The 27,341-nt window shown below is 63.7% G+C and overlaps 2 protein-coding genes across 2 annotated transcripts; one reads left to right on the top strand and one right to left on the bottom strand.

Annotated features, from left to right (window-relative positions):
* Positions 1-330: 330 nt before the first annotated feature.
* On the top strand, positions 331-23,553 carry ADGRA2 (adhesion G protein-coupled receptor A2). The gene is made up of 19 exons (XM_075736840.1): positions 331-636; positions 8,945-9,016; positions 13,210-13,281; positions 13,378-13,449; positions 13,742-13,813; positions 13,927-14,090; positions 14,167-14,380; positions 14,720-14,884; positions 15,527-15,728; positions 15,820-15,969; positions 16,104-16,265; positions 16,427-16,636; positions 16,722-16,923; positions 17,170-17,378; positions 17,550-17,677; positions 19,394-19,517; positions 19,630-19,775; positions 19,972-20,061; positions 20,345-23,553. Exons 1-19 carry the CDS (start codon positions 419-421, stop codon positions 21,555-21,557), a joined length of 3,885 nt encoding a protein of 1,294 aa, XP_075592955.1. The 5' UTR covers positions 331-418; the 3' UTR covers positions 21,558-23,553.
* Positions 23,505-27,096, bottom strand: BRF2 (BRF2 general transcription factor IIIB subunit). Its single transcript, XM_075736843.1, has 4 exons — positions 26,897-27,096; positions 26,275-26,334; positions 25,648-25,969; positions 23,505-24,927 (listed from the first exon to the last, which is right to left on the bottom strand). The coding sequence occupies exons 1-4, from the start codon at positions 27,066-27,068 to the stop codon at positions 24,231-24,233; spliced, it is 1,251 nt and encodes a 416-aa protein (XP_075592958.1). The 5' UTR covers positions 27,069-27,096; the 3' UTR covers positions 23,505-24,230.
* Between the last annotated feature and the right edge of the window lie 245 nt (positions 27,097-27,341).

The following is a 27,341-nucleotide window of genomic DNA, read 5'->3' as shown; positions in this document are numbered from 1 at the left end:
GGGACCGGGCGAGGGGCTGGAGCTTCCTGCTCCCTGGGAGGATGCTCTGGTCCACGGGGACTGTAGCTCTTGGTCCTGCGGGACCCCACGGGGACTGTAGCTCTTGGTCCTGCGGGACCCCATCTCTCTCCCACGCAGTCTCCAGCTTTCCAGGACCGCTCCGACCTCCAGCCCCGGCCCGCGGGGCACTCCATCTCTCTCCCACGCAAGCTCCCTCCCAGGGCGGGGGGGGGGGGGCGGGGGCAGAAAAGCGGGCCGATGCCCTCGGCGGGGCCGGGGCGGGGCGGGGCGGGCCGGGGGAGGCGCCAGGGCCGGCGGCGGAGCGCGGCGAGCGGGGGAGGCGGTGCCGCCGGAGCCGCCCCGGGGAGCGGGGCGGCGGCGGGCGCGGAGCCGGAGCCCGTCGCCCGGGGCCGGGGCCATGCGGCGGGCGGCGGCGCTGGTGCTGGTGCTGCTGGTGCTGAGCGGCGGGGGGGCGGCGCGGAGCTGCCCGGCGCAGAGCCTGGGCTGCAAGTGCGCGGCCGAACGGCCCAAAGCGCCCGGCGGCCCCGCCGCTCCCCGACGGCGGGTGGTCTGCATCGGCGGGGGGCTCCCGGTGCCGCCCGAGCCGCGCCTGCTGCCCGACGGCACCGCCACGCTGTGAGTACCGCGCCCCCGGCATCGCCCCCCCCCCCACCCCCCCCACCGCCTCCGGGCATCGCCCCCCGCCTCCGCTCCGCGCCCCGGGCTGCTCCGGCCGGGCATCTGCTGCGCCGAGGTGGTTTGAGAGGGATGGGAGCCCACGCGTGGGTCGCGCTGAGCCCGCTCCGTGCCTTTCCGTGATCCCGGAGGGGAGGGGAGGGGGGGGGCAGGAGCAGCGCGCAGCGGGGAGACCCCCGCATCGCCCCACGCCGGCGGGTGCCGCTCGGCCGCTCCCCGGGGCCGCGCTCCCACGGGCGGGCAGGTGCTGGTGGGGACAGGGGCGATGGGGGGCAAAGTCCCGCGGTGTCGGGGAGTACAGCGCGAACAGTTACTTTTTCGCTTTTTTTTTACTCATTAAGTGACTCCATACCCACAAAAGCATCTCTCGGTTCTGCGTAACTTTGCTTAAATCGCATTAAAGCGGGGTGTTGCGGCTGTAGAATCATGGAAAGGACCCCACTCTCCCCACGGCGCAGCGGCGGCACGGGTTTAAAGTGTGGACGTGAGCTGGAAATCCAGGAAACGGGCTCCTTCTCCACGCTTCCCTCCGCGGGGTTTGCTGTCGGAGTGCTGGGGGAGGATGTTTTTGTTTGAAAGCGACGGCTCTTACTGGAAATCTGTACTGGAAATAGGTGCTGAAAAGAGATCAGGACCAGTAAGTGGGTTTCAGTTTGTGCAAAGGGTCTAAAGCTGCCGCTTGGTTCCTGAAAGCTTCCTCGTGCCCTCGGTGCTGGGGAGGGTTGGGGTTTCGGCCGGCGCTGGCAGCCGGCGCGCCTGCTTGCTGCAGCAGCGGATTGTAGGGTTTATTTATAACTCCAGAGGAGACGTTTGAATTAAAATCTGGTTTGGAGGGCAGGGCCAGCAGCTCTGTTGCTGGAGGGAACGTCGCTTTTGCCTGGAGTGTTGTCCCACAACGGTGGCCGTGCCTGCCTGCCCACACGAACATACCCACGGCCCCGACTCTGCACCTCCTGCTCTCGGGTGGGTTTTGTTGGACGCAGTGGAGGATTGGGGCTGCGCAGGGCTGGGGGCTGCGGTGCTCCTGGTCCCATCTGCTTTCACGTGCTTGAACCCGCTTGGGTCGCATTGCCGCTCACGTGCCGGAGTCGCTGTTATTTCTAAAGCATCTCTTGGTTCCTGTTTGCCGTGGCGCTCGCTGCGAAGGGGCTTCGTTTTGGGGTGGCCGTGTCTGCTTCGTGAAAACGGGGTGGCTGCAAAGGAGACCCAGCCGCCGCCGCCGCCATCCCCCACGTGGAGTACGGCTGTGAAACACACCTGTGCTGCGGTGCGACGGGCGTAATAAAAGTGGAAATCATTCTGGAGCAACACTGCTGAGTTCGTCCTGAGCTTCCCCTTGGTGGGGGGATGCTGAGAGGCTGCAGGGCAGGTGGAGATGGGACCCTCCGGTCACACTTTCCCTCGGGCAGGCTTTGCTCTTCATTTCTTTCCTCGTCCGGTCCTTTCTTATATGTCAGCCCCATACAAATGCCCGTGGGGACATTTGAGTCCTTTCTCAATTTGTATTTGGGAAAAGCATCTGATTAGTTGCCTGCAACTAATGTCGAGCTCGAGTCGAGCGCCGGTGCAGCCCCACGCTGGCGGAGTGGCTGAGGTGGGCTGTGCCTGGTGGGACGGGGCGTTTGGAGCCGTCTGGCTCCCTCGGAGGGGCCGGGATGACCGTCCAGAAGCATTAGGGCATTACACGATCCCACTAAAACGTGACATGAAACCTACAGGCGTAGGCAGAAACCTACAAATATGCGGTGACCCTGGGCTCTGCTCTCGCGCAGTAAACATGATTTATTCTAAACCCTTTCCAGATGGAACAATCAAAACCAGAGGCTCCGGCTTCGGGAGCGTCTCCTGGAGCCGCTGGGGTGCGGGCAGGGAGCGGAGGAGGCAGCGGGGCCTGGGCACGTGGCAAGGGCTGCACGTGCCTCGGTGGACACCCCACTGGGAACAGCCAAATTTTGAGCCCTGTGGGTGAGCCGGATGCGAGCAGGGCTCCTACGCGTGCCCCGGGGATGCTCAAGTCCTGTGTGTGTCCCCAGGGATGCTCAGGTCCCGCCTGTGCCCCGGGGATGCTCGGCGTCAGCACTGGCCCAGCTGCAGGAGACGCATGGTGTGTTTTGTTCAGAGAAATGCTTAAGAGCGGAGCCCTGTCCCGGTCTTCCTCAGGCCTGGCCTGGAAGCTGGCGCGCGCTAGTGCTAACGAGCATCAGTGGGATCGCTGCTGTCCCGGCCACGGCTCTGGCCACCCGGGCGATGGCTGGGGACACGCGGGCAGCCGGAGGAGGTCTGCCGCCCGGCGAGTCCCTAACCCCAGCTCTTGCTTGGCTTTTTCCCACACTCTCAGTTTACTTCTTTATTTATCTTTAATTATTAGGCCTGCGCTGAGGAATCCAAGGCTGCCTCCGTGGCAGCTGCTGCTTATTTACCCCCCGCGCCTGAGAAACGCTCGCTCGCCTCGCAGACGGGAGGAGCAGGGGGTGAGGGACGAGGGATGCCCACGGCCACGGGGACCTGCCCTGCAGCCAGTGCTGCGCTCGGCCACGGCGTCCCAGGGGAACGTGGCGGTTTTTCATGGAGAGCCGTCCGTCGAGCGGAGCCGCGGCTCCTTTTCTCTTCCCTCAGCCCCTCGCGGGGATCGCTGCTTCAGGAGAGAGCAAAGCAGAGCCGAGGCAGTGCCCACAGATGTGGAGCTGCAGAAATGAACTCCACGTGGGGAAGCGTGGTGGGGAACAGACCCAGCACGGATGCGGGTGCTGGGAACCGGTGGTCCCGCTCCATCTTGGTGGCGGGTGTGATGCCGGTGGCCGTGGCGCTGGAGCCCCTCAAGCTGCGGGATGGCGGCGGGTTGGGGAGATGGGGAGCTTTGGTTCTTGCCTAAATATCCACAGCTCTGTCCCACCAGTCTTCGGTCCTACCTGAGAAACTCGTGCCATGGGGAGAGCTACAGCCGGCGGATATGGAGCAGCCAACCGGGACCGGTGTGGGCAGAAGTGCTGCCCGCAGCACGGAGCAGGCGCGGGGAGCCGGCACGGGGATGTGCGTGGGGTCTGGCGAGCGGGATGATGCTCACAGGGGCACGATATCCCCGTGCGACCCCAGCAGATGTTACAAGGCACGTGCTCTTGGGCACCTGCCCCGTTTTATACCTACAGGTTAATTCTTGCCCCCAGCTCGTCACGGGGAGGAAGGAGGGATGCCAACCTTAACGGGTTGGGCTGTCACCCCTTTTTGACTCGTAGCCCTGCAGAACTCGCGCCGATGCAGCCAGGGCATGGCCCTTTGCCTGGCCTCTGCGTCAGGGTCCAGCCTCCCGGGACTGTGGTCTCCCCGTGATTTGGGGCCGGGGGATTTGGCACCTCTCGGGGACGTCCCTGCGGCGCGGCCGCGAGGTGCCGGGGCTCTGCAGACGTGTATTAACAAGGCTTTAATTCCCTCCCCCTCCAGCTGACCTCCGTGCTAATCGCCTAATGGAAAAAGCACCGTATCCCTAACAAGACCCAGATAGCCACGCCGGCCGCGGCCAGCCCCACTGTCACACGGGCGGGAGCCCAAACCTCTTCCAGATGTGGAATCCCAGCACAGGCCTCATTTATGTGCACAGCTTGATTGCACTGAAATTACAGATTGTCTGCAGGGAATAGAGGGCTTTGACTTATGACCAATTTCCAGTTCTACTTGAACTCCCCTCTCCGAGGCCGGTTTATCCTGGGCCCTGCAGATGGTTTCTTTCTCAAACCTTTTTCAGATTTTTATTTGTTATTTATTGGGCTGCAGCTCCGGCAGGTTTGGTTTTTCTGGGGGCTGTGAGTCGCGGTGCTGCCCGGTGCGTCGGAGCATCCCGGCTCTGCCGCCTCGCGCCGGCTCTGGTGGTTTCGCTCTCTCTCCAGGGCTTATTTTTCCTGTGCTAACAAAAGCCGAAGGTTGGAACAATAATTTTCACCATCTGAAATAGCCCAGCGTGACGTGAGGCTGGAGGCAACGCCCCGGGCACGTCGTGGGGAGGGGAAGAGCCCCCGAGAGCCCAAACAGAGTGGGGAGGGGACAGCCCCAGCCGTCTCAGGGGGGTCTCCAGCCCCGTTGGGTTGGGAGTTGCGGGGTACCCCCCCGGGATGCTGCAACCTCCGGAACCCTTCCTGGTGCCGGAGCACTCGGCACCTCTCGCCAGCCTCGGGGCCCCTCTTTTCTCTTCCTCAAATCCCTCTGCAAACCAGCGAGCTCTGCTCGGGGCGCAGCCTGCGCCGTATCTGCTGCGAGCATATGCTTTGAATTAATGCACTTGGAGAGCAAAGCATAGCCGGCCTCCCCGCCCCCACCGCGGCCCCCCCCCTTATTAACCTCCGCGCCGCTGCCTGCGCCTTTCCCCTGCGCGCCCGGGCTGGGGAGCCATCGTCTCCCCGCGTCCTTTTTTGGTTGGGTCCAGAGGAAGTTTATTGTTTTAGCAGCCCAGTTTCTGGAGCCGTTATTTATCCAAGTGGATTCCAGCACGCTTGAAAAAACAATCTTGTTTTTTTCACTTTTGGCTCCTCTTTTGAGATGAAAAAAAAAAAAAAAAAGAAGAAGAAGGGATCTCTATCTCCCCGCCTGCAGCCTTGTGGGGTGGGAACCTTGAGAGCTCTGGTGCAGGCGGGTTGGAGCAAGGATGCTGAACCCCTTCCAAAGCTGAACCCCCACCCCGGGACAGGAGGATGCTCTTTGGGGGGGCTCCCTCCTGCTGCCCGGCCACCCCCATCCCCACCACGCATCCCCCCATCGTTTCCGTTTGACTCGACGCTCTGGTCCTTAATCCCCGCATTGTCCAGAGAGACTTTTCCAGCCATCGCTCAATTAGCCGATTATTGTCCCGGTGGCTGGGTTGTCCCCAGCGGGCGATGGGAGCCGCCCGCCCGCCCACGCACTGCGATGCCGGAGGGTCTCGGGGCGGCCGGCAGGCTGAAGGCTCTGTCGCAGGCAGGAGGGTGCTGGAGCGTCACGAGGGTGCTTGGACGTCAAGGGTTGGGGGTGTCCGTGGGGTCCTTGGCCCTTCCCACCGTGCTGCACCAGGCGCATCGCTCCGAGCCGGGCTTGGGGGGTACCTTTTGCGTTTGCCGGTGCTGCCGAGGTGAGGAGTCCCAGGCTGGGCGGGAGCCAAGGCATGGCGGAGCGGTGGCTCCTGAGGAGCACAGCTGCGCTTTCATGACCTGCCAAGCCCTGCGGACGGCTGGGACCTGGGGGCACCGCATCCCCTCTGCGCCCCTGGCCCCGCACGGACCTCGGCAAGCACCCCGGCAGCCGCCGCAGCCCCTGCGCGGCACGGTCCCCAGCCTGCCGTGGCGATAGCCACCTTGGCCACGGCGAGCCGGGGTAACCAGGAGGCGATGGGGTTTGCTTCCAGCCCCCCATCCCCTTCCCCCCCCAAGTGGATCCCTCCTCCTGGCTGGGTGCGAGAGTGGGGGCAGCTCTTGGGGTTTGAAATCCCACCAAGGGTTGGGGTCGGAGCCGGTGCTGCGTGCCGAGGGCCAGGTCTCAGCATGGGGTCCTGCTGCCCCAGTGCGGCTCAGGGGCTGCTCGCCCGGGACCCCGTGTGCTGGGTCGGGGTGGCCTCACTTATTCCATCGTATTTTGGGGTTTCTCAGTTAATGTCCTCTAAGGGGATAGTGCCGGGCACCCACACGCAGCTCTGCCGCCTGCAGACGCATAGAGCCGGAGAGTCCTGTGGAGCCTGATGAGAACTCCTGGTAAAAAAACCCTGAAAACATTTGGGAACATTATATCCATAAAACTAGAGAAAACAAAATCAAACTGTGTTTGAGGATGTGAGTTGTAACGGGGGAGCACGACCCGGCTGGCTTCTACAGGATGGGGAAAGGAAGAGCCGGGATCGCTACCTGGAAAATGCGTCTCTCAGGAAGAAAACTTTCTGTCAAATCATTACTGTGAGCGCAATTTTCACGTGCCAAACGCTCGTTTCGGTCGAGGACCTATTTTCCTTAAGGAAGGGCAGACCTGGCACCAAGCAGTGGGGTGTTGCAGGGGTGGGCAGTGCCCGTGGCTTGGGGTGCCCCGGCCGTTCCCACACTCTCCGACGGCCGGTCCCGAGGGGCCACTGGCCCCGGGGGTGGCTTCGCCCTTGGCTGAAGGGTGCCGGGGCTGCTTTCCCGGCCGTCGGCGGGGGGGTTGCTGGCCCAGCTGCCTGGCTGCAGATCACAGGGGAGGCCGATCCCATCGGGGCCGCGGGAGCGTTGCCTTTTAAGGCGGGGAGCTCTGGGTTTGTGGCAGAGGCGCGGATGGTCCCATGGGTCCACCGGCAAAGCGAGCATCCCCAGCACCGGCATGGGTGCAGCTGGGTGCAGCTCTTGGGTTCGCTGGCCCCCAGTGCAGGCAGCCGGCTGCCTGCTCTCTGCCTGCCGTGCTGGCCGCACATCTGTGGTCGTAACCCCCTCTGCAAAGACCATGCCCTGGGAGACCCCGGGTCCTGCTTGCCCGGGGTGCCTGGCTCCCCCCTGCCCAAAGGCCTCACATGTCCCTGGCCGTGCCGGAGACCCCCCTGCCACCCCGGGCCAGGGTGCGGGAGCAAGCACGGGAGGTCCAAGACTGGAGTCTCGTGCACTTGTCTGGTTTCTGCATTTGCAGCTTTTGTGGCCCCCAAGGGCTGTTTCAGCAGGGTCCAGCGTGCGCTGCGGCTTGGCCCCCAAGCCAGGGGGTTTCTGCTCGGCCCAGCTTTAGCAGGGAGCCCCCGAGGTCCCCGCATGCGCGCGCAGCCTGCGGAGGCTTTGCTGGGTTGTGAAATCCGCTGTTGCTGGAATTAAAACCTTCTGGAGCCCCTGAGGCTGGCATGTCCTTGAGCAACAGCCCCCGCTGATGCCGTGGCAGGGGATCGAGGTGTGCCATGGGGCTGCCGTGCCCGGGAACCGGGGCTGCTCCGGGAGCAATGCTGCTCTGGGACCATCCCTGCTGCTCCCCGCTCCGGGCAGGGTCCCAGGGCTGAGCCTGCCACCAGCCGGCACCGGTGCTCGCTGCTGCTGTGCTGGGGTGAGCTGAACCCTGAGAAAGCGAGGTCCCTGCGGGGAGGAAAGGGCAAGATATGGTCCTGGCCATGATGGCTCTGGCCGCTCACGTGTGGAAGCAATTTGCAGGCTGGCGGGGCTGCCGGACGCTTCCGCTCCCCACCGCTGGCCGGGTCGTGAGGCCCTGCGGACACGGCAGTGCCCGGTGGCGGCTCCTCATTAGCACAGGATGCGACCTGGGGTGGGGGGCTGCCCCCCAACCCTTCCCTCCCCACAACCATTCCGGGGTTTGGCAGCCACCCCCCCCCGCAAGGCAGCCCCCCGAGCTGGGTCCCGCTCCTGCCCGCTCGCCAGGCAGCCCCGACGTGGAGCCGGGCCAGAGAGAGCCGAGCCCGGCTGGCGGTGGCTGCGGCGGGCTGGGTGTCCGGAGGGGATGGAGCTCTGCAGCACACAGCCGCCATTCAGCCCGGCTGCAGAGCCCGCCCGTGTGTAAACAGCCCCGGCTCCGGCCCTCAATGAGCCCTTTTTTTCCACGCTCCTCTCCCCGGCCGGGGCTCCAGGGTGCCCTCCTGGCCCCGGCTGGCGGCTGCCCCCCCCTCTGCTTTGGGATCACGTTTGCCGGCGGGAGCATCGGCGGTGCCCACGCAGCCACCCGGGAGCACCGGGGAAGCGCCTCTGGTCCCCCAGAGCCAGGTCCGGTCTCCAGGCCAGGGTCTGGCTCTGCTAATTGCCACCGACACATTTAATGAGCTCCCGACTGAATTGTCGGGTGCTCGTGCCCTCCCTCCCTCCCCTGCCACCCCACAAGGGCCCCTTTGGCCAGCGAAGGTCTTTACTTTGGGATAAAACCTCGGTGCTGGGAGGCTCCGGGGGTGGCTGGCGATGCCGTGACCGGAGCGGGTCAGGCTGGTGGGGAGCAAGAGCTGGGGGTGCCGTGGGGTCCCCTCCTGGCCACAGGTGCGGGTGGTGGGGTGGGGATCTGACTGCCCGCACGTGCAGTTCCTCGCACGGGTACGGGAGCGATGCCCCAAGAGCCGACGCGGTGCTGCCACACATGTGGACCGTGGCACGGCATCCCGACACGGCCGGTGCATCCCGTGTCCCCACCCGGCCGTGCAAACCTGTGCCCAAGCCTTGGCCAGGGCTGCCACTTCTCGCGGCGGGTCCAGCCATCCCCGCTCCCCCTCCGGCCCCGCGGGTCACTGGGGCACGGGGGGCTGCCTGGCAGGTCGAGTAATGGGGCTGCCCCTCTCCCTCTGCTCTTCCCACAGGCTGCTGAGTAACAACAAGATCACGGTGCTGGAGAACGGCTCCTTCTTCGGGCTGCGGGCTCTGGAGAAGCTGTGAGTGCCCGGCGGGGAGCTGGGGGTCGGGGCAGGAGGGACGGGCAGCAGCGGGGTGCAGGCAGAGCTTCCGTGGGGTGTCAGCGGGGCGGGTGCGGGCAGCACCACGTGGGTCCTGCTCCCGACATCGGCTCCTGGGTGCAGCAGCGGGGCTGGCACCGGGGCGCGGGGTTTGCCGTTGGCACCCGCAGGCGTCTCGGAGACCCCGGGAGCCACGCTGGGGCGGGAGGCACTGGGGGGGCTGCGCTCTGTGGGGGCCGGTATGAAAAGCGACATTGTCCCCCCGAACAAAGTCAACTTTCTTATCTCTCCATGAAAGGCATCTCTATGGAGGGAGCTGTAATAAGGGGAGATTTATGGCCCCCATATGGGTTTGATCTGTAGGTATGCAGGAGCGGGGACTGGCGCACTGAGGGCGTTTTGTTCCCCACCGCGGCCCCACGAGGGTCTCGCACATTCCTGCGCTGAGTAGGGCCGGGCGGGCTCCCGCCACGGGACACTCACCCGGTGTGACGGTGACCCGGCTGCCGGCATCTGCGGGGCGTTGTGCACCGGCAGCCCGTGTCCAGCTTGGGCGTCCTTCGCGGCACACGGTGCCGGAGGCCGGGGCTGCAGTTCTGGGGTCCCCTTCTGTGGGTGACGGGTCCCTGCCCCGCAGCGCCTGGCCTGGGGCTTTCCCGCAGGGCATCGCTCTGGGCGCAGGTGGGCAAGGGGCAGGTCCGGGGAGCGTTACAGCCCTGCCGAGGGTTCAGCACAGCCCCGGCGTGCCGGCGCTGCCAGCTGCGGGACTCGCGGGGGGAGCGGGGGCTCCCCAGGGGCAGCGGGACCCGCAGCGCCTGCGTTTCATTAGCCCGAACAAGGAAGCGTTTATTAACGTGGATCTTGTTCGAGTTACAGGGCGTGCACCTGCCCTGGCCTGCAGCCGAGCCCAGCTGCTCCGGTGGGCACGGGGGCTGCGGGGCTGGGCAACGGGGCCCGGGGTGCAGAGTGCCCAGTTGTGGCATTGTGCTGGGACCTGCAGCCCCCAGTGGGTGCCAGCCCCTGGGCAGCCCCCGGTGCACAGCGGAGTGCACGGTGTCGGGTGGGGTGCCAGTACCCCGTGGTGCACGGTGCCCGGTGCGTGGCGGTTGGAGTGCACCGTGCTGGGATGGCGGGGCGGGCACGACAGTGGGGCTGGTTTGGGATTCTAGAGCCATGGAAATCCCTGCAGGACTGTTTTTTGGGGTGAGCGGGAAGGAGTCACCTTGAGCACCCTGCGTCCCTGCAGTCCCACGTGGACAAGTCCTTCCCAGTGCGGTCCCAGGCGTGGGGTCAACCCCTCCCGCCGCCTGGTACCGAGCTCTCATTAGCAGGACGGATTAACGTGTGCGCGGGCCGGGAGCAGCCGGGGCTGCCGTGGGCACTGCGCTCATCGGGAAGGGCCATGGTGGAGCTGGGGGGTGGCACCCCGGGGACTGCAGAGCCGCCATTCCGAGAACCGCAGCTCTGCAGCCCCCGGGGTGCCCAGAGTCCCCCTAAAAGTCTTTGTGCTCTGGGAGAGCAGCCGCCCCATGTCACCTCTTGCTCACCTCTGCCGTGCCGAAACCCCGCGTGGGTCGGAGGAGCAGCTCCAGCGTGTCCTGGGTGGGGGGAACTGTGGGCAGCGCTCCCCCATCCCGGGCCAGCCAGCATCGCACCGCGCAGCGCCTGATTGCTCTCGACAGGAGCCGTAATTGTTTTCATCGGGTCGGTTTGGGGCCGTGGCGCAGACGCGCCCTGTGGAGGGACCGTGCTGGCGCGGCGGGGATACGGTGAGGGCTCTGAGGGCCCCTCACTTCTTGTCCTGGGGCTTGCGGGGCCCTTGCCCGCCCTGGCTGCCTGCTGTGGGTGCTTCAGCATCCCAACATGATGGGGGAAACCCATTCCCGGGGTCTCAGCAGCGTGCGGGGTGCCCCCACAGACCACCACCCCTCCGGACTTGCAGCTTGGCATCTCCGGTGATTTGTAGTGGCGTAATGAGATTAATGAGTCTGAGCAGGGCCGGTATGCAGCCGGGACGGCCGCGCTCATTAGCGCAGCCCCGCTTGGGAACGTCCTGCCCTCCGCCGGGGAAAGCACTTCCCCCCTTGGGGCTTCGGGCTGCGAGGGGGCTCGGTTGTGTGACAGCAGTGACAGGGATGGAGTTCTGTCCATCTGTCCATCCACGCTGGGCTGCGTGGGAGCTGCTCGCGTGGCTGCGGTCTCAGCCCTGGGGTGCTGGGCTCCCTGGGTCTGCGCCGGGCTGGATCAGGCCGTCTGTGCCGGGGTTTGCTGCGTGCATCGAGGCTCGCTGCCTCGGCACAGGAGGCAATTGTTTTGCAGGGTCCCCATGCGTGCATGGTGGCAGGGGGATCCCCGTGCACACGTGGCAATGGGGGGTCCCCGTGCACACGTGGCACCGTGCCGCTGCCGGCTCTTGTGCCTGGAGCACGTCATCCCGCCGGGGTTGGGGGAGGAGGGGGATCGGGACCGGCGGAAACATGAAGACAAACAAGCGTGGTGCGGAGAGAAGAGCCTTATCGTAAATCAGCAGCAGCAGCCCCGGGCCCCCGGCCAGCGGGGAGGAAATGACTGAGCGAGGAAGGCTCCCTGCCGGGCTGTGCACCGGGCTGGCCGTGAGCCCCTGGGGCCCAGCACGGTCCCTGGTGGGTCCCATCCCTGGCCAGTGGTCCCCTGCAGCCCCCGGCCACACACCGGCCAGAGCCAGGGGTGCTGAGTTTTGGCAGCGGACGTGTTTTGGCTGCTGCATCCCCAACCGCTGCGGGCCGTGCTGGCGGTGTGTGCTGAATGGGTGTCCAGGGCACGGGGGACCCCAGGAACCTCCGGCTGGGCCCTGGCAGGGAGCGGGGCTGGCGCGGATGGTCTCCCTTGGCGGGTGTTTGTGGGATGGGTGTTTGCAGGACGGGTGTTTGCGGCGGTGTTGGTGCAGCGGGTGTTGGTGTTGGTGTTGGCGGTGCAGGTGAGCGGAGCTGTTCCTTCAGCACCGCCGCTCACCTGGCGCCTCTGCACACCTGCCTGCACACCTGCCTGCACGCCTGCCTGCACGCCTGCCTGCACACCCGGCCAGGGACGCGGCCATCGGAGCTGGCAGGACATGCTTTTGCCCGTCGGGGGAGGCCGGGGAGGGCAGGCGTGGGGGGTTGTTGTGTCGGTTGAGCGGTGCCGGGGCGATGCCGGCCGGGAAGGCGTCACACCGCGTTTCCCTTCCCTGGGGTTTGCAGCACGGGGCCGTGCACCCCCCGCACCGAGCTCTGCCCCTTTAGGGGACCCGCAGAAGCCACTTAGGTGAGTTTTAGTCTGGAAGCAAAACATGTTGGTGTGTTCACGGTGTGCAGGCAGCTTCGCCCGGGTTTCCTCTCCCTGCGTGGCCCCTCGTGTCTTGCCGGTGGGACCCCCATGCCCACCTGCACCCCCCCGGTCTGCTGGAAGGGTTTGCACCGCTCCCCCATCCCACGTGCCGGCTCGTGGCCCTGAAATGGCTCATGGCTGTGGTTCAGGGGGTGTCCCTGGGGCTGTGCACGGAGCAGCAGGCAACCCAGCGATGAGCACCGTGGAGACTGCTATAAATAAACACGGCATTGCCATATGGATCCCATTTCCTCTCCCGGCCACTGCCGGTGCTCAGCAGGAGCCGCCTCGCTGGTCCCAGAGGCTGGATGGAGCGGCTGATGCCACCGGCGCTGCCCGGCTCCCCACCGTGCCGGCAGCCACCCCACACCGGTGCACACTTAGCGAGCCTCTGATTAGATACGTGCCTCCAATCAGGCTAATAACCCAAATGAGCTTCCTGCGGGCTGCAAAGCCCTTTCAGGGCCGTGCTGGCAATTGCGGCGAGCTCTTATCCTGTGTGCAGGAGATAACCCGTCGGGATACGGCTGCTCCAGAAACAATGTGCAGGAGGGGATGGCAGCCACTGCCAGCGTGCCCGAGCGTGCAATGCTCTGTGGTGCACGCTCGTGAGCGGCGGGGAGCCTCACACCTTCCCTGCACCCTTTGGAGAGATAACGAGAGGGAAGTGGGACGGAAAGCTGCTAATGAGGCTCTTGCAGGGGGTTTTGCTGCCGAGGAACCTGCGCGTAGGAGATGGGGGCTGGGGATCGTCCTGTGGACGGGGCAGAGGACACGTCCCAGGCTCCCTGCTGCACACCCTGAGGACTACGTCTGTCTCCCCGCAGGGACCTGAAGAACAACCTGATCAGCACGGTCCAGCCGGGCGCCTTCCTCGGCCTCCCCGAGCTGAAGCGTCTGTAAGTGCTGGCACAGCCCCCCCCCGGGGAGCACCCGGGGACAGTGGGGACAGCGGGGCGTCCCCAGCCCTGACAGCCCCTCCGCTTGCCTTGCAGGGACCTCTCCAACAACCGCATCGGCTGCCTGAGCGCCAGCGTCTTCCAGGGGCTCCCCAACCTCCTCAGGCTGTACGTAGCTCCCTGGGGACCCCCCAGCCAGCCCTGTCCCCTGGCTCCTCAAAGGAGCCCCCGGGGCTGTCCCGTGCCCCGGGGCATCGCTGACAGTTTTGCACCCCGGGGCTGTGCCCGTGCCACATCCTGAGGCCGGCTCCTACCCTTTGCCTCCGGCCGGCGGGGGGGCTCGCTCGGCTGTGGCTGCCCTGTGCCCCCCCTCGTCAGGTGCCGTGGTGGGTGTGCGGGCACAGCGAGGGGCCGGCGGGTCCCCGGTCCCCTCCATGCCGCCTTTCCTCCCATCCCTCAGGAACATGTCCGGGAACATTTTCTCCAGCCTCCCACCCGGTGTCTTCGACGAGCTCCCCTCCCTGAAAGTTGTGTGAGTTTGTGCTCCGGGATTTCGGCACCAGGGGGGTTCCGTGACGGGGGCGGGTCTCGGGGCTGGTGGCTTGCCCCGGCCCCGCGGGCGCCCCGTGATGCCGGCCCTTGCAGGGACTTTGCCACCGAGTACCTGACGTGTGACTGCAACCTGCGCTGGGTGCTGCCCTGGGCTCGCAACCGCTCGGCGCAGATCTCGGAGCGGACGGCGTGCATCTACCCCCGACATCTCCACGCCTTCCCCCTGCGCAGCGTGCGGGAAAGCCAGCTCCGCTGCGGTGAGCCGGGGCCGGGGCGGGGGCGGCGGTGGCAGGCGGGGGCACGGGCTCACCCGGCCGGCTGTGTCCCCCGCAGCGGGCACCCCGGAGCTGCACACCCACCACCTCATCCCGTCGCTGCGCCAGGTGGTTTTCCAGGGCGACCGGCTGCCCTTCCAGTGCACGGCCACCTACCTGGACAACAGCACCCAGATCCGATGGTACCACAACCATGAGCCGGTGGAGGAGGACGAGCAGACGGGTGTCATCGTGGAGGAGAGCCTCATCCATGACTGCACCTTCATCACCAGGTCAGGGATGGGGACAGGAATGGGGATGGAGATGGGGATGGGGACAGGGATGGAGGTGAGATGGGGATGGGGATGGAGGTGGGATGGGGATAGCGACAGAGATGGGATGGGGATGGAGATGGAGGTGAGATGGGGACAGGGATGGTGATGGAGAGGGGATGGGGATGGGATGGGGATGGACATTCGTGGCCACAGGGCTTGCTGGTTTGCGGGTACCAAATGCCAAGCACCTTCTGTGCTTCATGATGTGTGTCCCCATGTCCCCAAGCTTGGGGGACCACTGCTGCGGGTTCGCTGTGGGGCAGACCCACCATGCCAGCCCGTCCCCTCTGCCCGCAGCGAGCTCATCCTCTCCAACATCCATGTCTCCGCCAACGGCGAGTGGGAGTGTGCCGTCTCCACCTCCCAGGGCAATGTCAGCAAGAAGGTGGAGATCGTGGTGCTGGAGACCTCCGCGTCCTACTGCCCTGCCGAGCGGGTCACCAACAACCGCGGGGACTTCAGGTAGGGACTGGCGGTGGCTGGGCCGTGGGACGGGTGCTGTGGCGGGATGGGTGGGGGGGGGTGTGGGTGTGTGTGGGTGTGGTGCATGCCACGTACAGCGTGAGCGGTGCGTGCTGGGGCGGGGGGCTCACCGCAGGTGACCGTGCGTCTGGTAGTGATTAGCGGCTGCGGGGAGCGCGAGCGCCTTTGAAGCGCTTCCCATGCCGGCAGCGCAGCCCGGCTCCAGCAGCAGAGGTGTTGGAATTTCTCTGGCACGAGACGAAAGGCTCCGGGCGCCCGCCGTAACCCCGGCGAGGCCGTTACGGAATATAAATTACAGGTACAGTCAATGTGGCTTAAATTAGTGGTGCCCCCCCCGCCCCGCCCGCTGCTCCCCTCTGTGCTGTGCTGAGCCGAGCGGGGTACGGGATTGGAGTGGGGGGCAGTAGCTTTCTGGGGAGCAGCACCCTCACCCCCTCTCCAGAGCCAAGGAGGGGCTTGTTGGGGGGGCTTGGGGACTGCAGTGCCCGCAGGTCATGGCGCGGTGCTGGGCTGGGTCCACGCAGGGGGAGCAGGCTGGGGGGGGAGGTGGGTGCCCATCTGCAGCAGGAGGGGGCAGCTGGTGGCGCGTGCCCTGCGGTCACCGCGTCTCTGTGCCCGCAGGTGGCCCCGCACCCTGGCAGGCATCACCGCCTACCAGCCCTGCCTGCAGTACCCCTTCGCCGCGGTGCCGGCTGGCGGGGGCTCGGTGGCGGAGAAGCAGGCGTGGCGGCGCTGCGACCGCACCGGGCGCTGGGAGGAGGGCAACTACTCCCACTGCCTCTACACCAACGACATCACCCGTGTCCTCTACACCTTCGTGCTGGTGAGCCGGGGAGCGGGCCGGGGAGCTCGGACGTGCTGGGGGACTGGCACAGCCGGTGACCGTCCCCCCCCGTGGCCGTGCCGCTCTGCAGATGCCCATCAATGCCTCCAACGCCCTGACCCTGGCTCACCAGCTCCGCGTCTACACAGCTGAGGCAGCCAACTTCTCGGACATGGTCGATGTCCTCTATGTGGCCCAGATGATAGAGAAGTTTATTGGCTACGTGGACCAGATCAAGCAGGTAACGAGCGCTGCTCCTGTCCCTTGCTTGCCCCAGCCCTGATGGGTGTTTTTGGGGTGAAAAAAGCATGAATTGGGGTGTTTGCCACCGGGGATGGCAGTAGCTCTTTGCGGAGCCACGTGCTGTCCTCGCAGCTGACGGATGTGATCGTGGAGATGGCCAGCAACATCATGCTGGTGGATGACCACATCCTGTGGATGTCGCAGAAGGAGGAGAAGGCTTGCACCAGCATCGTCCGCTCCCTGGAGAAGATCGCTGCCCACACGCTCAGCAGCAACTCCCAGCACATGGCAGTGGTCAGTGGGGGGCAATGGGGGGGGCAATGGGGGGCAGGAGGAGGTAGTTGGGCTGCTTGTGCAGGGTCTCTGCCCGTGCTGGGTGGTCTCTCTGCCCGTGCCAGAGGGTGTCTCTGCCGGTGCCAGGGCTGACGGCCACCCTGTGGTGCTGTGCCTGGCAGAACTCACGCAACATCGCCTTTGAGGCGTACGTGGTGAAGCCCGAGAGCTACGTGGGGCTGAGCTGCGTGGCTTTCCAGCGGCGGGACGGGGGTCTGGCCGGGCGTCCCCCCCAGGCCGAGCGGGGGTCCGAGCCCCTGCCCGACCAGCAGCTGAGGCTGCGCTGCACCACGGGACGCCCCAACGTCTCCCTGACCAGCTTCCACATCAAGGTACGGGTAAGCCGGGGGACGGGGGGGTACCGGGGGATGGGGAGGGGGGGTCAGCCCCTGCTCACTGGCCACCGTGTGCCCGCAGAACAGCATCGCCCTGGCCTCCATCCAGCTGCCGCCCAGCCTCTTCGCCAGCCCCATCCCGGCCACGCCGCTGGCCGACTGCAAGCTCCAGCTGCTGGTCTTCCGCAACGGCAAGCTCTTCTGCAGCACAGGCAACTCCTCCCGCCTGGCCGACGATGGCAAGCGCCGCAGCGTGGCCACACCGGTCATCTACGCCGGGACTTGTAAGGGCTGCGTGTTGGGGGGGGGGGTTGGGGGGGGCGTTTCTTGGGGGATGGAGCTCCATGGGGCTCCTCGGGGTGCTCCCCCGGTGCTCCTGCAGTGCAAAGCCATCCCTGGGCATCCTCGTGGGGAGGTGGCAGCGTGCCCGTGGGATGCGGTGGGGGGGTTCCCCCGTATCAAGCCCCCTTTGGGGGTGCAGGCGGAGGGGTGGCTCTTGTCCCGCTGACCAAGTTTCTCCGTTGCTGCAGACGGCTGCGGAGTGGGAAACCTGTCGGAGCCAGTGGCCGTGTCGCTGCGGCACCCCGGGGAGGGTGCGGACCCGGTGGCTGCGTACTGGAACTTTGAGGTGCTGGGGGGCATGGGGGGCTGGAGCGCCGAGGGCTGCCAGCTGGCCGCCCGGGAGCCCAACGTCACCTCCCTGCACTGCCGGCACCTGAGCAACGTGGCTGTGCTCATGGTAGGTGGGGGGTAAGCAACGGGCATGGGAGCCTTGCCCAGGGATGGGGTGCGGAGCCTGGGGGGCGGTGGGGGGACATAGGGACACGGGGGCTGCAGGTGGGCGGTGTGGGGACATAGGGACACGGGGATGAGTGGTGTGGGGTCTGATGGGCTGGGCTGTGCTGTGCAGGAGCTGAGCGGTTTCCCCAGCGAGGCACGAGGCGCCGTGGAGGTGCTGCACCCAGCCATGTACACCTGCACAGCCGTGCTGCTGCTCTGCCTCTTCACCACCATCATCACCTACATCGTCAACCACGGGTGAGTGAGTGTCTTGGTGCCGGTCTCAGCCGTGGTGATGGTTGGAGGGGCTGTGCTTGGGTGGATGTCTCACTGGGTGGCTGGAGGAGCTCCAGGAGGAAGGTGTGTGGGGATGGACCTCCAGGAGATGGACCTCCAGGAGATGGACCTCCAGGAGATGGACCTCCAGGAACGTGCTGCCTGGCAAGTGGTGCTGCCACAGGAGCCCGTCTTGGGGCGATGGCTGGATGTGTCCTGCCTTTGTGGGAATGGGGGCCTTGGGCTGGTCGGCTGTGTCTTGTACTGCAACATGAGGCATGGAGGGGGTGAGTGGGTCTGTGAGGGTTGGTGTGAAGACCCCCAGAGACCTCGCTGGGTCAGAAGGGGTGAGCAGTTGGGGCTCAGGGATGGTGTCCCCCTGTACCCAGGGCCAATGAGCTCCCAGGAGGGGGACAGTGGGGCGGTGGGCAGCAGAGGGGTGGGCTGGACAGGAGCGGGAGGGCCTTCCCTCTGCAAAAGCAGCACCCCGCGAGCGACTGGGATGGAGTGAGCCCCTCTCTGCCCCACGGTTAATGCACCCTCTGCCCCCCCCCGCCCCAGGATGCAGAGGGGTCCAGGGCAACAGAGCCAGAGCGAGACCACCTCAGCAGCCCACTTTTACCCACAAGGTGCCTTCTTTATAGGCTAAAGAACCAGAGAGGGTTGTATCTAACACTTACTGCGTACTTAACGGGATGGGCTTAAGGCCAAAGAAAGCCTCCTGCTGTAAGTGAAGCAAACGCTAACGATGCCAAGCAACGCTCTCGGTCCACATCTATTACCCCAACCCAACAAGAACAATTATATCTACCACTTAACAGGCACTTAATGAGATACATACAAGGCCTGAACGTTCCTCTTTTACTCTAAGGAAAAGAGCCACTAACAAAGTCAAGCAACGTTATCAGCCCACATCTATTATCTATTTCTCAGAAAGAACCCAGTAATAAGTATTATATTTAACACTTAACGAGCACTTAATGAGATGCACATACGGACAAATGGTTCCCCTTACTCGAAGCGAAACAAACACTAACAAATCAGGCAACTCTATCAGTCCACATCTAACTATTACCTATTTGGAAGAATCCAACAATAATTATTATATCAAATACTCAACAGTTCTTAATGAGCTACATTTAAGGCCAGGCCATTCATTTTATGATACGTGAAACCAGTATTAACAGCTAAAGCCAAGCAACACTATCAGTCCACATCTATTACCCAGTTGGAAGAACCCCATAATAATTATTATATCTATCACTTAACAAGTACTTATTTAGATAAATACGTGGCCAAGCCATTCCTGTTGCTCTAGGTGAAGCAAACGGCAGCAGAGCCGGGCAGCGCTATCGGCCCACAGCTGGTGATGGAAACCAGCCCAGCCACAGCCAGGAACAACCCAGAGCCAGGGGTCCTGGCTCCTGCCGTGCCCTTCCCCGCGTCCCAGCACCGATGGCTCCCTGCTGACGGCCCCGTGGGGCCACGTTGCTGCGGGAAGGCCCTCGCCCACGTGCGTGCACGTACGTGCACGGCTTCTTCCTTAGCCTCACTCCATTGCCTGGCTGCGTCGGAGCATCCCTCCGGAGCAGCGGAGGCAGGATTTGTGCGGGCAGGAGCTGTGGCTCTCTCACACGCTGCAAAGTCCCGCTCGGGGCCGGGCAAGAGCTGATGGCGCACGTTGTGCCTCTCCCTCAGCACCATTCTGATCCCGCGGAAGGTCTGGCATATGCTGCTCAACCTCTGCTTCCACATCGCCATGACGGCTGCTGTCTTCGCGGGAGGCATCACCCTCACCGGTTACCTGATCGTCTGCCAAGCGGTAGGTACCAGGGGAGAGGGGACGGCCACCGAGACCTGCAGGACGGTGACCGGCGGGGACGCAGCCACGTCTGCAGCACCCCCGCTTCCCGACCATCGCCTCCCTTCTTCAGGTCGGCATCATCTTGCACTACTCCTCGCTCTCCACGCTGCTGTGGATGGCAGTGAAAGCCAGAGTGCTCTACAAGGAGGCGACCTGGAAGGCACCGCGGCAGCCGGATGGGGACGCGTCCCAGCCGGCCCCCAGACCCATGCTACGGTACGAACACCCCTTCCGCCCGCCCCGGCCCCACGGGGGAGCAGGGAGCTGGGGCAGCTTCCCCTGCCCCATGTCCAGAGCGTGGGGCAGGACTTGCTCGGCCGTATAAGCCCGTCCCGCCCACAGCCGTGCTGTGCTCTCCTGAGGGCTCGCTCCGGGCGTGCAGTGACACTATCCCCCCACCCCCGCCATGCAGATTCTACCTGATCGCCGGTGGGATCCCCCTCATCATCTGCGGGATCACCGCGGCCGTCAACATCCACAACTACCACGACAACAACCCCTAGTAAGTGCCCCTGCTCACCCATGCCCTCCTCCCCAAACCTGGGCAAGGGGAACCGGCAGCTCCAGGAATCCAGACAAGCCTGGGAGAGGCTGGTGAGACCTTTTCCAGGAGGTCTATATAGCCATATGTCAGGACAACAACAGCCGGGCAGCCAGCCAGCCCGCCTCTGCAGAGCCCGTCCCGTTGGGGTAGGAGGGTGCTGAGCGTCACGGTACCAGGACGCGTGGCTGCCAGCTGTGCCGGCACCCAGGTCTGCTCACCGAACCCCTTTCCTCCCGTACAGCTGCTGGCTGGTGTGGCGGCCCAGCCTGGGGGCTTTCTACGTCCCCGTGGCTTTCATCTTGCTCGTCACCTGGATTTACTTCCTCTGCGCCGGGCTCAGCCTCCAGTGCCGACCGTCGCGCCGGAAAGACATCCCCGAGCCACTGGAGCCGCCGCCGCGGCTGGGGGGTGCCGGTGACCTCCTGACAGACTCCGGGTCCATCTCGGTGACGCTGAACTCGGGGCCGCCCTGCCCTGAGGCGGACGGCGTCTACTCTCTGCAGGTGCAATTCTGGGCGCTGGTGACCACCCACACCTTGTACGTGGCTCTGTGGACGTTTGGTGCCATGGCCGTGTCCCAGCGCTGGTACCTGAACATCATCTTCAGCTGCCTCTATGGCATCACCGCCGTGGCACTGGGACTCTTTATCTTCATCCACCACTGCGTCCGGCGCCGGGACGTCCTCAATTCCTGGTTCTCCTGCTGCCCCTCCTACAGGAATGCGCTGCCCATGCAGGCGTACGTCCACCCCGGGCTGGTGCCGGAGGACGGCTCGCAGGTCTTCATCGGCTGCGACCCAGAGGTGGCTCGCTCCGGCGCCTCCTCCTCCTCCTCGCCCAGCAGCGCCGGCTCAGCCGGGGGCCGCTGCAAGCTCACCAACCTGCAGGTAGCCCAGAGCCAGGCAGACACCCGCCCAGCTGCCTGCCCGGAGCCGGACCCCGCCGACGGCAAGACCGCCGGCACCGGCAGGCACGCCAGCAACCTCCACAGCCGCAGGAACCACCGGGGCAGAACTAAGCAGTGCCGGGACGGGAAGCACCACCGCTTGAAAATGCTGCGGGGCCCCTCCTCGGAGCATCCCTCCAGCGAGAGCGGGAGCCTCCACAACAGCCACTCCGAGAGCTACCACAGTGGCAGGAACAGCCCCGTCAGCAGCGGCCGCGTGGGGCCACGGGCCCCCCAGGACGGGGAGATGGCGCCCAGCCACTCGGAAGGCAGCGACGGTGGACGGCGGGCGCCCGACTTCACCGAGGCTCGCCGGAGGAGCGCCAGCAGGGACAACCTGCGGCAAGCCAACGCCGCCGAGAAGGAGGCGAAGCGCCGGTCCTACCCGCTCAACGTGGCCAGCCACAACGGCGGCCTCAAGGGCAGCAAGTACGACATCAACCTGGCCAGCGCTGACAGCGTGGCAGGGATGAAGACCGGCCTCTGGAAGAGCGAAACCACCGTGTAAAGGTGGGGAAGGACCGGACGGCCGCAGCACCGCAGCATCTTCCTCCAGGAGCCGCAGCCGGAGCCACACGGGGTGTCTGCGAGGAGGCGACGCTGTGGGAATCGCCACATGCACTAGTGGGGACAGGCGGCACAGCCAGGGGCTTCGGCTCACCCTGGGCGGAGGGCGATGCCGGGCTCACCCGTCCCCCCGAGGAGGCTCAAAGCTTCCTGCGGCGGCACCAGGGTCTCGAGGTGAAAGGCAATCCTTGCTCTTCAGCAGCCTGAATTGCAGCCGTACTTTAATCACTCCTGCATGTCACTTAAGACTGATCCTAAATGCTATTTTATAATATACAGAGGAAACAAATGTCTATTTTTCAAAGCTATATTATTGAATGTATATATGTATAGACAGATCAGTAAGTGATGCGAGTGCCTTGTTACCAAGCAGTGTTCTCCAGGAGCGGGCAAGCCCCCGGGCGCTTCGGCAATAGCCTGCTCGTGCCGCGACTGCAATATTCCCGCCGAGGGGACCACGCCGGGTGCCCTTACATACCGGCAGCGCAGCGCCGGCGTCTGTGTGACTCCAGCCTGAGCAAGCTGCTTTTGAGAGAGTCAGAGAGCAGCTTCTCCGTCTGAAATGTTTCTACATGCAAAAGCTTTTAGCCGCGCGTGTGTGTGTAACGCCAGCGTTTAGCCCTGTGGGTTACGCAGCTGCCAAAGTTAAAGCCATATTGCAAAGCAAGCACAAGGTAAGAGGGGCCTCAGCTCCAAGGCGAGGCGCTTGTCTGCACTGTTTTAATGCCAGACACTAAAATCACGGCCAGAAAAGGCTCCCAAGCCCCCGGAGGTTTAAGCTATGCAATGGGGTGGGCTGGCAGAGCTGTGCCGCTGCGGGAGCCGAGACTGACCCTCTCTGCCGAAGCATCAGAGCCAAGCTGTACGCAGAGACCCAAAGCGGGACCTCGTCCTTCACCCAGGGGTGCAGGCTCAGGAACACCTGGGTTTGCTTTTGGGAAGGCAAAGAAACCACCTGCACTCATGTAAGATGAGTTCCCGGGAAAGTGGGAGATCGATGCCAATTTATTAGGGACCTTCCTTGGACAGTTCACGTGATGCATTCAGAGGGCTACACCTCGGATAAGCACTTATTTTTTCCCCATTTAAAAACAAGTCCCCTTTTTATCTAGCATGCAGATAAAAATGCCACACTGCAGGCAGCAGCAGGCTCTGGGAGCCGTTCCTGGCCAGATCTGGAAGGTTTCCTAAAACCAGAGGAGGTTGGTCACCCCACAGCCAGGCAGGAGCACCCCATCCCTATGCCGGGGTGCTGCCTGCCTCTGCCCACATTTCACCCCTCATCCGGCCGATGCCGACCCCAGCCGTAAGAGTGAGGCGGGACGGGAGCCCGGTGCCTCCTCTGCCCTTCCCGGCCTTCCCCTGCCTCAGTCTTCTCCTGCGTGCAAACGAGTTTAATTATTTAGCTACCTCCCGAGGGGTCGCGAGGACCAGGCAGGGGCTGGCGGGGACGGGGAGCCGCAGGCCCATGGCATAAAAAGCACTTAGTGACGGATTTGTCTCACCTTCAGAACCCCTCTGTGATTCTGGGGCACCCCTGGCCTTGACGCGGTTCTGCCGCTCCCCATCTGCCTCCTCTTCTCTGCCCGACGGACGGTTTCAACCGCATTTCACTGCGCCTGGTGTTTAATACAATTTAAATCCTCATTGTCGATACCACAGCCTACATGGTCTTGCTGATGCTGAGTTGCTATATATGCTTGCTGCACTGTGACAGTATTATATAAAAAGCTTTGTATTATTAATTACACTTTTTTGTCTGTTTACATTACAAGCAAATGACATATCAACAGAGAGCTTCTTGCAATATAGGTGGGGGAGGGAGGGGAAAGTATGCCAAAGAAATGTCTTTAAAGGGGTCTTTTTGCATTTTTATATAAATAGAATGTTTCTAGCAGATATGTTTTGTTTAATATATTAAAGATTTGCCAATCTGCCAAGATCTACTGTTATTTCTCGTAGATTTTGCTTTCAAACACAACAGACCACCAGGCAGGGAAGAGGGCACCGTTTTACTGAGCGGGCAGCACACTGCCGTGAACAGCCAGCGGCACTGCACCCACACTGCCCAAAGCCGCACCTTTGCCGCGGATTTCCAGCAGCTTCACATCCCTTATTTAACCGAGACGGGGGTAGTTTTCTCTCTGAAAGTTAGGGTGTCTCCTTGACCCACTCACAAAACCCATTCTGTCAGAGGAGGTGAAGCGCGAGAAGGTGAGACCGTCCGCGGAAAAGCTGGAGCAGCGCTACGGAAAACCAGTTCCAGTGGAGGTGCTGGAGACCTTCCCCTGGGCATCACCCCCAGAGTAAGGCCACGGGCTCAGCAGACCCGTGATGCCGCCCCGCAGGACTGGGACTCACCACAACGCCTTTTACAAGAGGCTGCAACGAGAGAGAAGCCAGAAACCCATCCTGGCACCTGACCCAAAGCAGTCAGTCCATTAAAAGCCCCATTTTGGTCCAGAACGTGAAAGGGGACATAGCCCTCTCCTTCCGCACAACCCCACAGCGTGCCATGGCTCTGTCACCGTCGGGTTTCACATTTTTGGTCCCACAGTCCCTGCTGCCCCGGCGTCTCTGGCAGCACCGTCCTCTGGGCCACACCAGACAACCGTCACGGCCAGGCCTTGGCCTGCCTGAAGGCCCGGATCTCTTCCGGGCCCCGCAGGTACTGTTCGATTTCACTGTCGGAGATGGGCTCGTCGCCGGTGATGGCCAAGTCTGAAGCGCTCGGGGCTGCCGTCCGCAGTCTCTTCCTTGGATTGGTAAGGCAGGGTGGCAGCAAGGGCCCCGGGCCGCCCTCACGCTGGCGTTTCCCTTCCGCGGGACAGCCTTCCTCCTGCGATGGAGGAGAGACAGGGGAGTGCTCGCCTGGGGCCGTGGCACGCTGCTCCTCCTCATCCTCCAGGCAGAAGGCATTTTTCAGCAGGAAAATTCGGTGTTGCAGCAGGTCCCCAATGTGCTTGACCACCGTTTTCTTGTCCATTTTAAACACCCTCAGCCAAGCGAGCTGGGAGGCCATTCTCAGGAGGATCTCGAGAAGCTCCTTCAGCCTCAGGTGCGCCGGTGGGGGCAGATCGACACCCGCCGCCTTGCAGAAACGGGCAAAAGTGCAGGTGAGGCGTGCAGCGGGCTGCAGCGACTGCCACGACAGGAAAGCCGCGGCCGTGACGATGGGAACAGGGTGCCGGCCAGTGACCAGCCATGTCTCGCTGGCCAGCTCCACGATCTGCATCGTTCGGGTGACCATCTTCTCCTTGTCCTCCACAAACGGGGCAGGGACGTCAGCCGCATGCTGGAATAGCCGAAAACTGCAAAAGCAAAGAGCCCATCGTTAGCGCCAGGGCACAGGGAAGCCTCGCCACGCAGCGCCTCGGTGATCCTGCTCAGCGTGGGAGCTGCCTGCAGCAAGGACCTTCAGGACAAACATGCCCTGCTCCTGTGATGGGCTTCTGCTCGTGTTACCTAGCTAAGAGCTGAGCTGCCCACTCTCCACACTGAGGAGAACGGGGCAGGAAGAGAAGAATCACAGCCTGGACTGTGACAAGGGAGGCAAAAAAGCCATCAGAGTCTGTAATAACTCCAGCACACACGTGGGCTGTCACCCCCAGCCCGTCAGCAAACACCAGTTCTGCTCCTTTGACTGCTCAATTCCACCTCCGGGGTACCCGATCCTGGATGGAGCAAGAACTCAATGACGTTTCTCATTCAAGGGACAACACAGCGTACTCCCAGATGACAAATTTTGGATGCTGTTGCACCAGCACTGCCACTCGGCCTAATGGGCTCTCGGTAAATACACTCCCCGTAGCACGCAGGGCTGCAAGCTGTCCAAGGGAACACTTGTTTAAATGTCCAAGGGAACACTTGTTTGGATGATCTGCTTTTGCCCCAGTGCACTCAGTAACAACACGCCTGTGTAACCGCACGGGTCACCCCGCGCGTGCCCTGGCCACGGCTGCATTTCAGCAGCTTTTCCACCCACCGGTGTCCAGCGCAGGACTCTAAAATGGCTGAAACAGCCCCATTACCTGTTCAGGTGTGTCTTTACCAGGTCTGCCAGGCTCAGGGCCGGCACAGAGAGCTCCAGCTCTTTCTGAAGGCTCAGGTAGACGCTGGCAAACAGCTCCTGCTTCGCGTAAAGGAGGGAGCAGATCGTCCCCATTGTCAGGGGCCAGCTGTGCTGTCGACAAGTCACGAAGACGCAGCAGCCCCCCAGGAGCTCCTTCTTCTCCAGACTGACCAGGTGGAAGGAGGGGTGCTGCACAGCTCTCTGGAAGTACGACACCGCCGTTTCCTCGAACACCGTCGGGAGCTGGAGGACTTTACAGAGATCCTGGACCCGCCTGATGCCTGTGAGAAGACACCACCCTTAAAGATCAGCTCAAGCTGATCCTCAGCATCACACCGCAGCCAGCAAAGGCACGAGAGCTGCCCCGTTCCTGCAGTGTCAGAAGGTCTCCCAATTCCCTTAGCACAGGTGAGGCAGTTTGCTGCAGGCAGGCACTGGCTGGACACAGAACTAACCTCCGCCTTTGTGCTTCACTGCCAGCTCCGAAGGTTTTGACCATTTCAGAGAGCATTAGAACCACGTTAAACAAAAGAGAGCAGCAGCAAGAGAGAATGAAGGTGTGAAGGAAACCGAACGGCGTGCTTACCTCGCTGCAGGCAGCGGCTCAGCTGCTCTTTCTGACCAGTGCTCTGGGAATACGCCACCTCTGAAAAACACTCAGTGTTAGGCCAGGTATCTCACAGTGACTCTGGGGGACGGTGTCATCTAGATTTTGAGCAACCAGATGCCCACGGTCCCAGATTTCAATTACCAGAATTGAGAGGTCTTTGAGGCCACTACCCAAGAGCTGGCAGCACAGGTTAAGTGATAGTGAGGAGCAGGGCCCCTTAAAGCCGCCGCTTCTCTACAAACAGAACCAGCAAATGACCTCAGGGCTACTTCACTACACTTGGAAGAGATTAACATGCCAGAGCGCAGCACGTCACACGTTCCAAACCTAAAACCTGGCAGGGAAGTGCTGTCGGTCCGACCTTATAATGGAAAAACCACGCCGGGCCTTCACTGAGGGAGGGAGGGGAAGGCAGCGGGGCTGCCCTGGGTGCTGCCCTCCTCCCTGGGGAGCCCGCAGAGCTGAGGGCGTGCAAGGGGGCTGACTAAAACGGCTGCTTGGGGAGCGCTTCGTTGCTCAGACCGACTCAGCACGGTCAGAACGAGCTCTTCACCCAGGGTTTTGCACCAGGCCGAATGCAAACGCTCCCGCCCCGCACCTCGCAGGTGCTCCTCCTCGGCGTAGGTGGTGGTGAGGAGCCCCTCGGCGAGGACGCAGCCGCAGGAGGCGCAGACCAGCTGCTGTTGCGCGTAGTGCGCGTCCTCCACCAGCGCCGCGGAGCCGCAGCCGGGGCAGCTGCCCCCCGCCGCCATCGCCGCCATCGCCGCCATCGCTCAGGGGGGAGCGCTGGGCCGGGCGCACCGCCGCCCGCCAATAGCGGCGCCCCCCGCGGCCCGTCCCGCCGCCCGCCCGGTCGAGGCACCGCCTTCGCACACCGCGTTCCGGGCTCCGCGAGTTCCGCCCGGACGGACCCACCCACCGCGGGCAGGAGGCGGCGGCGGCGGCTTCTCCCGGGCACCCGCGGAGGGAAGAGGGACGAGGGGACAACGCGCGAAATGCTAAAACCCTTCCCCTCGGGACACTCATCAGCCACGGGTCACGGT

This window comes from Balearica regulorum, chromosome 27, assembly GCF_011004875.1.
Source record: "Balearica regulorum gibbericeps isolate bBalReg1 chromosome 27, bBalReg1.pri, whole genome shotgun sequence".
Lineage (NCBI taxonomy): Eukaryota > Metazoa > Chordata > Aves > Gruiformes > Gruidae > Balearica > Balearica regulorum.
The sequence above is the reverse complement of the archived record's forward strand: the minus strand, read 5'-3'. Positions and strand labels throughout refer to the sequence as shown.

What these genes read in the sequence shown, in the direction of transcription:
- ADGRA2 (XM_075736840.1), top strand. Translation starts at nt 419, where the DNA reads ATGCGGCGGGCGGCGGCGCTGGTGCTGGTGCTGCTGGTGCTGAGCGGC. An exon ending in TGACCAGCTTCCACATCAAG is followed by an intron (nt 16,637 to 16,721) that starts GTACGGGTAAGC and finishes GTGTGCCCGCAG; the next exon opens with AACAGCATCGCCCTGGCCTC. An exon ending in ACCTGATCGTCTGCCAAGCG is followed by an intron (nt 19,518 to 19,629) that starts GTAGGTACCAGG and finishes TCCCTTCTTCAG; the next exon opens with GTCGGCATCATCTTGCACTA.
- BRF2 (XM_075736843.1), bottom strand. Translation starts at nt 27,068, where the DNA reads ATGGCGGCGATGGCGGCGATGGCGGCGGGGGGCAGCTGCCCCGGCTGC. An exon ending in GAGCCGCTGCCTGCAGCGAG is followed by an intron (nt 25,970 to 26,274) that starts GTAAGCACGCCG and finishes GTCTTCTCACAG; the next exon opens with GCATCAGGCGGGTCCAGGAT. An exon ending in GTAAAGACACACCTGAACAG is followed by an intron (nt 24,928 to 25,647) that starts GTAATGGGGCTG and finishes TTGCTTTTGCAG; the next exon opens with TTTTCGGCTATTCCAGCATG.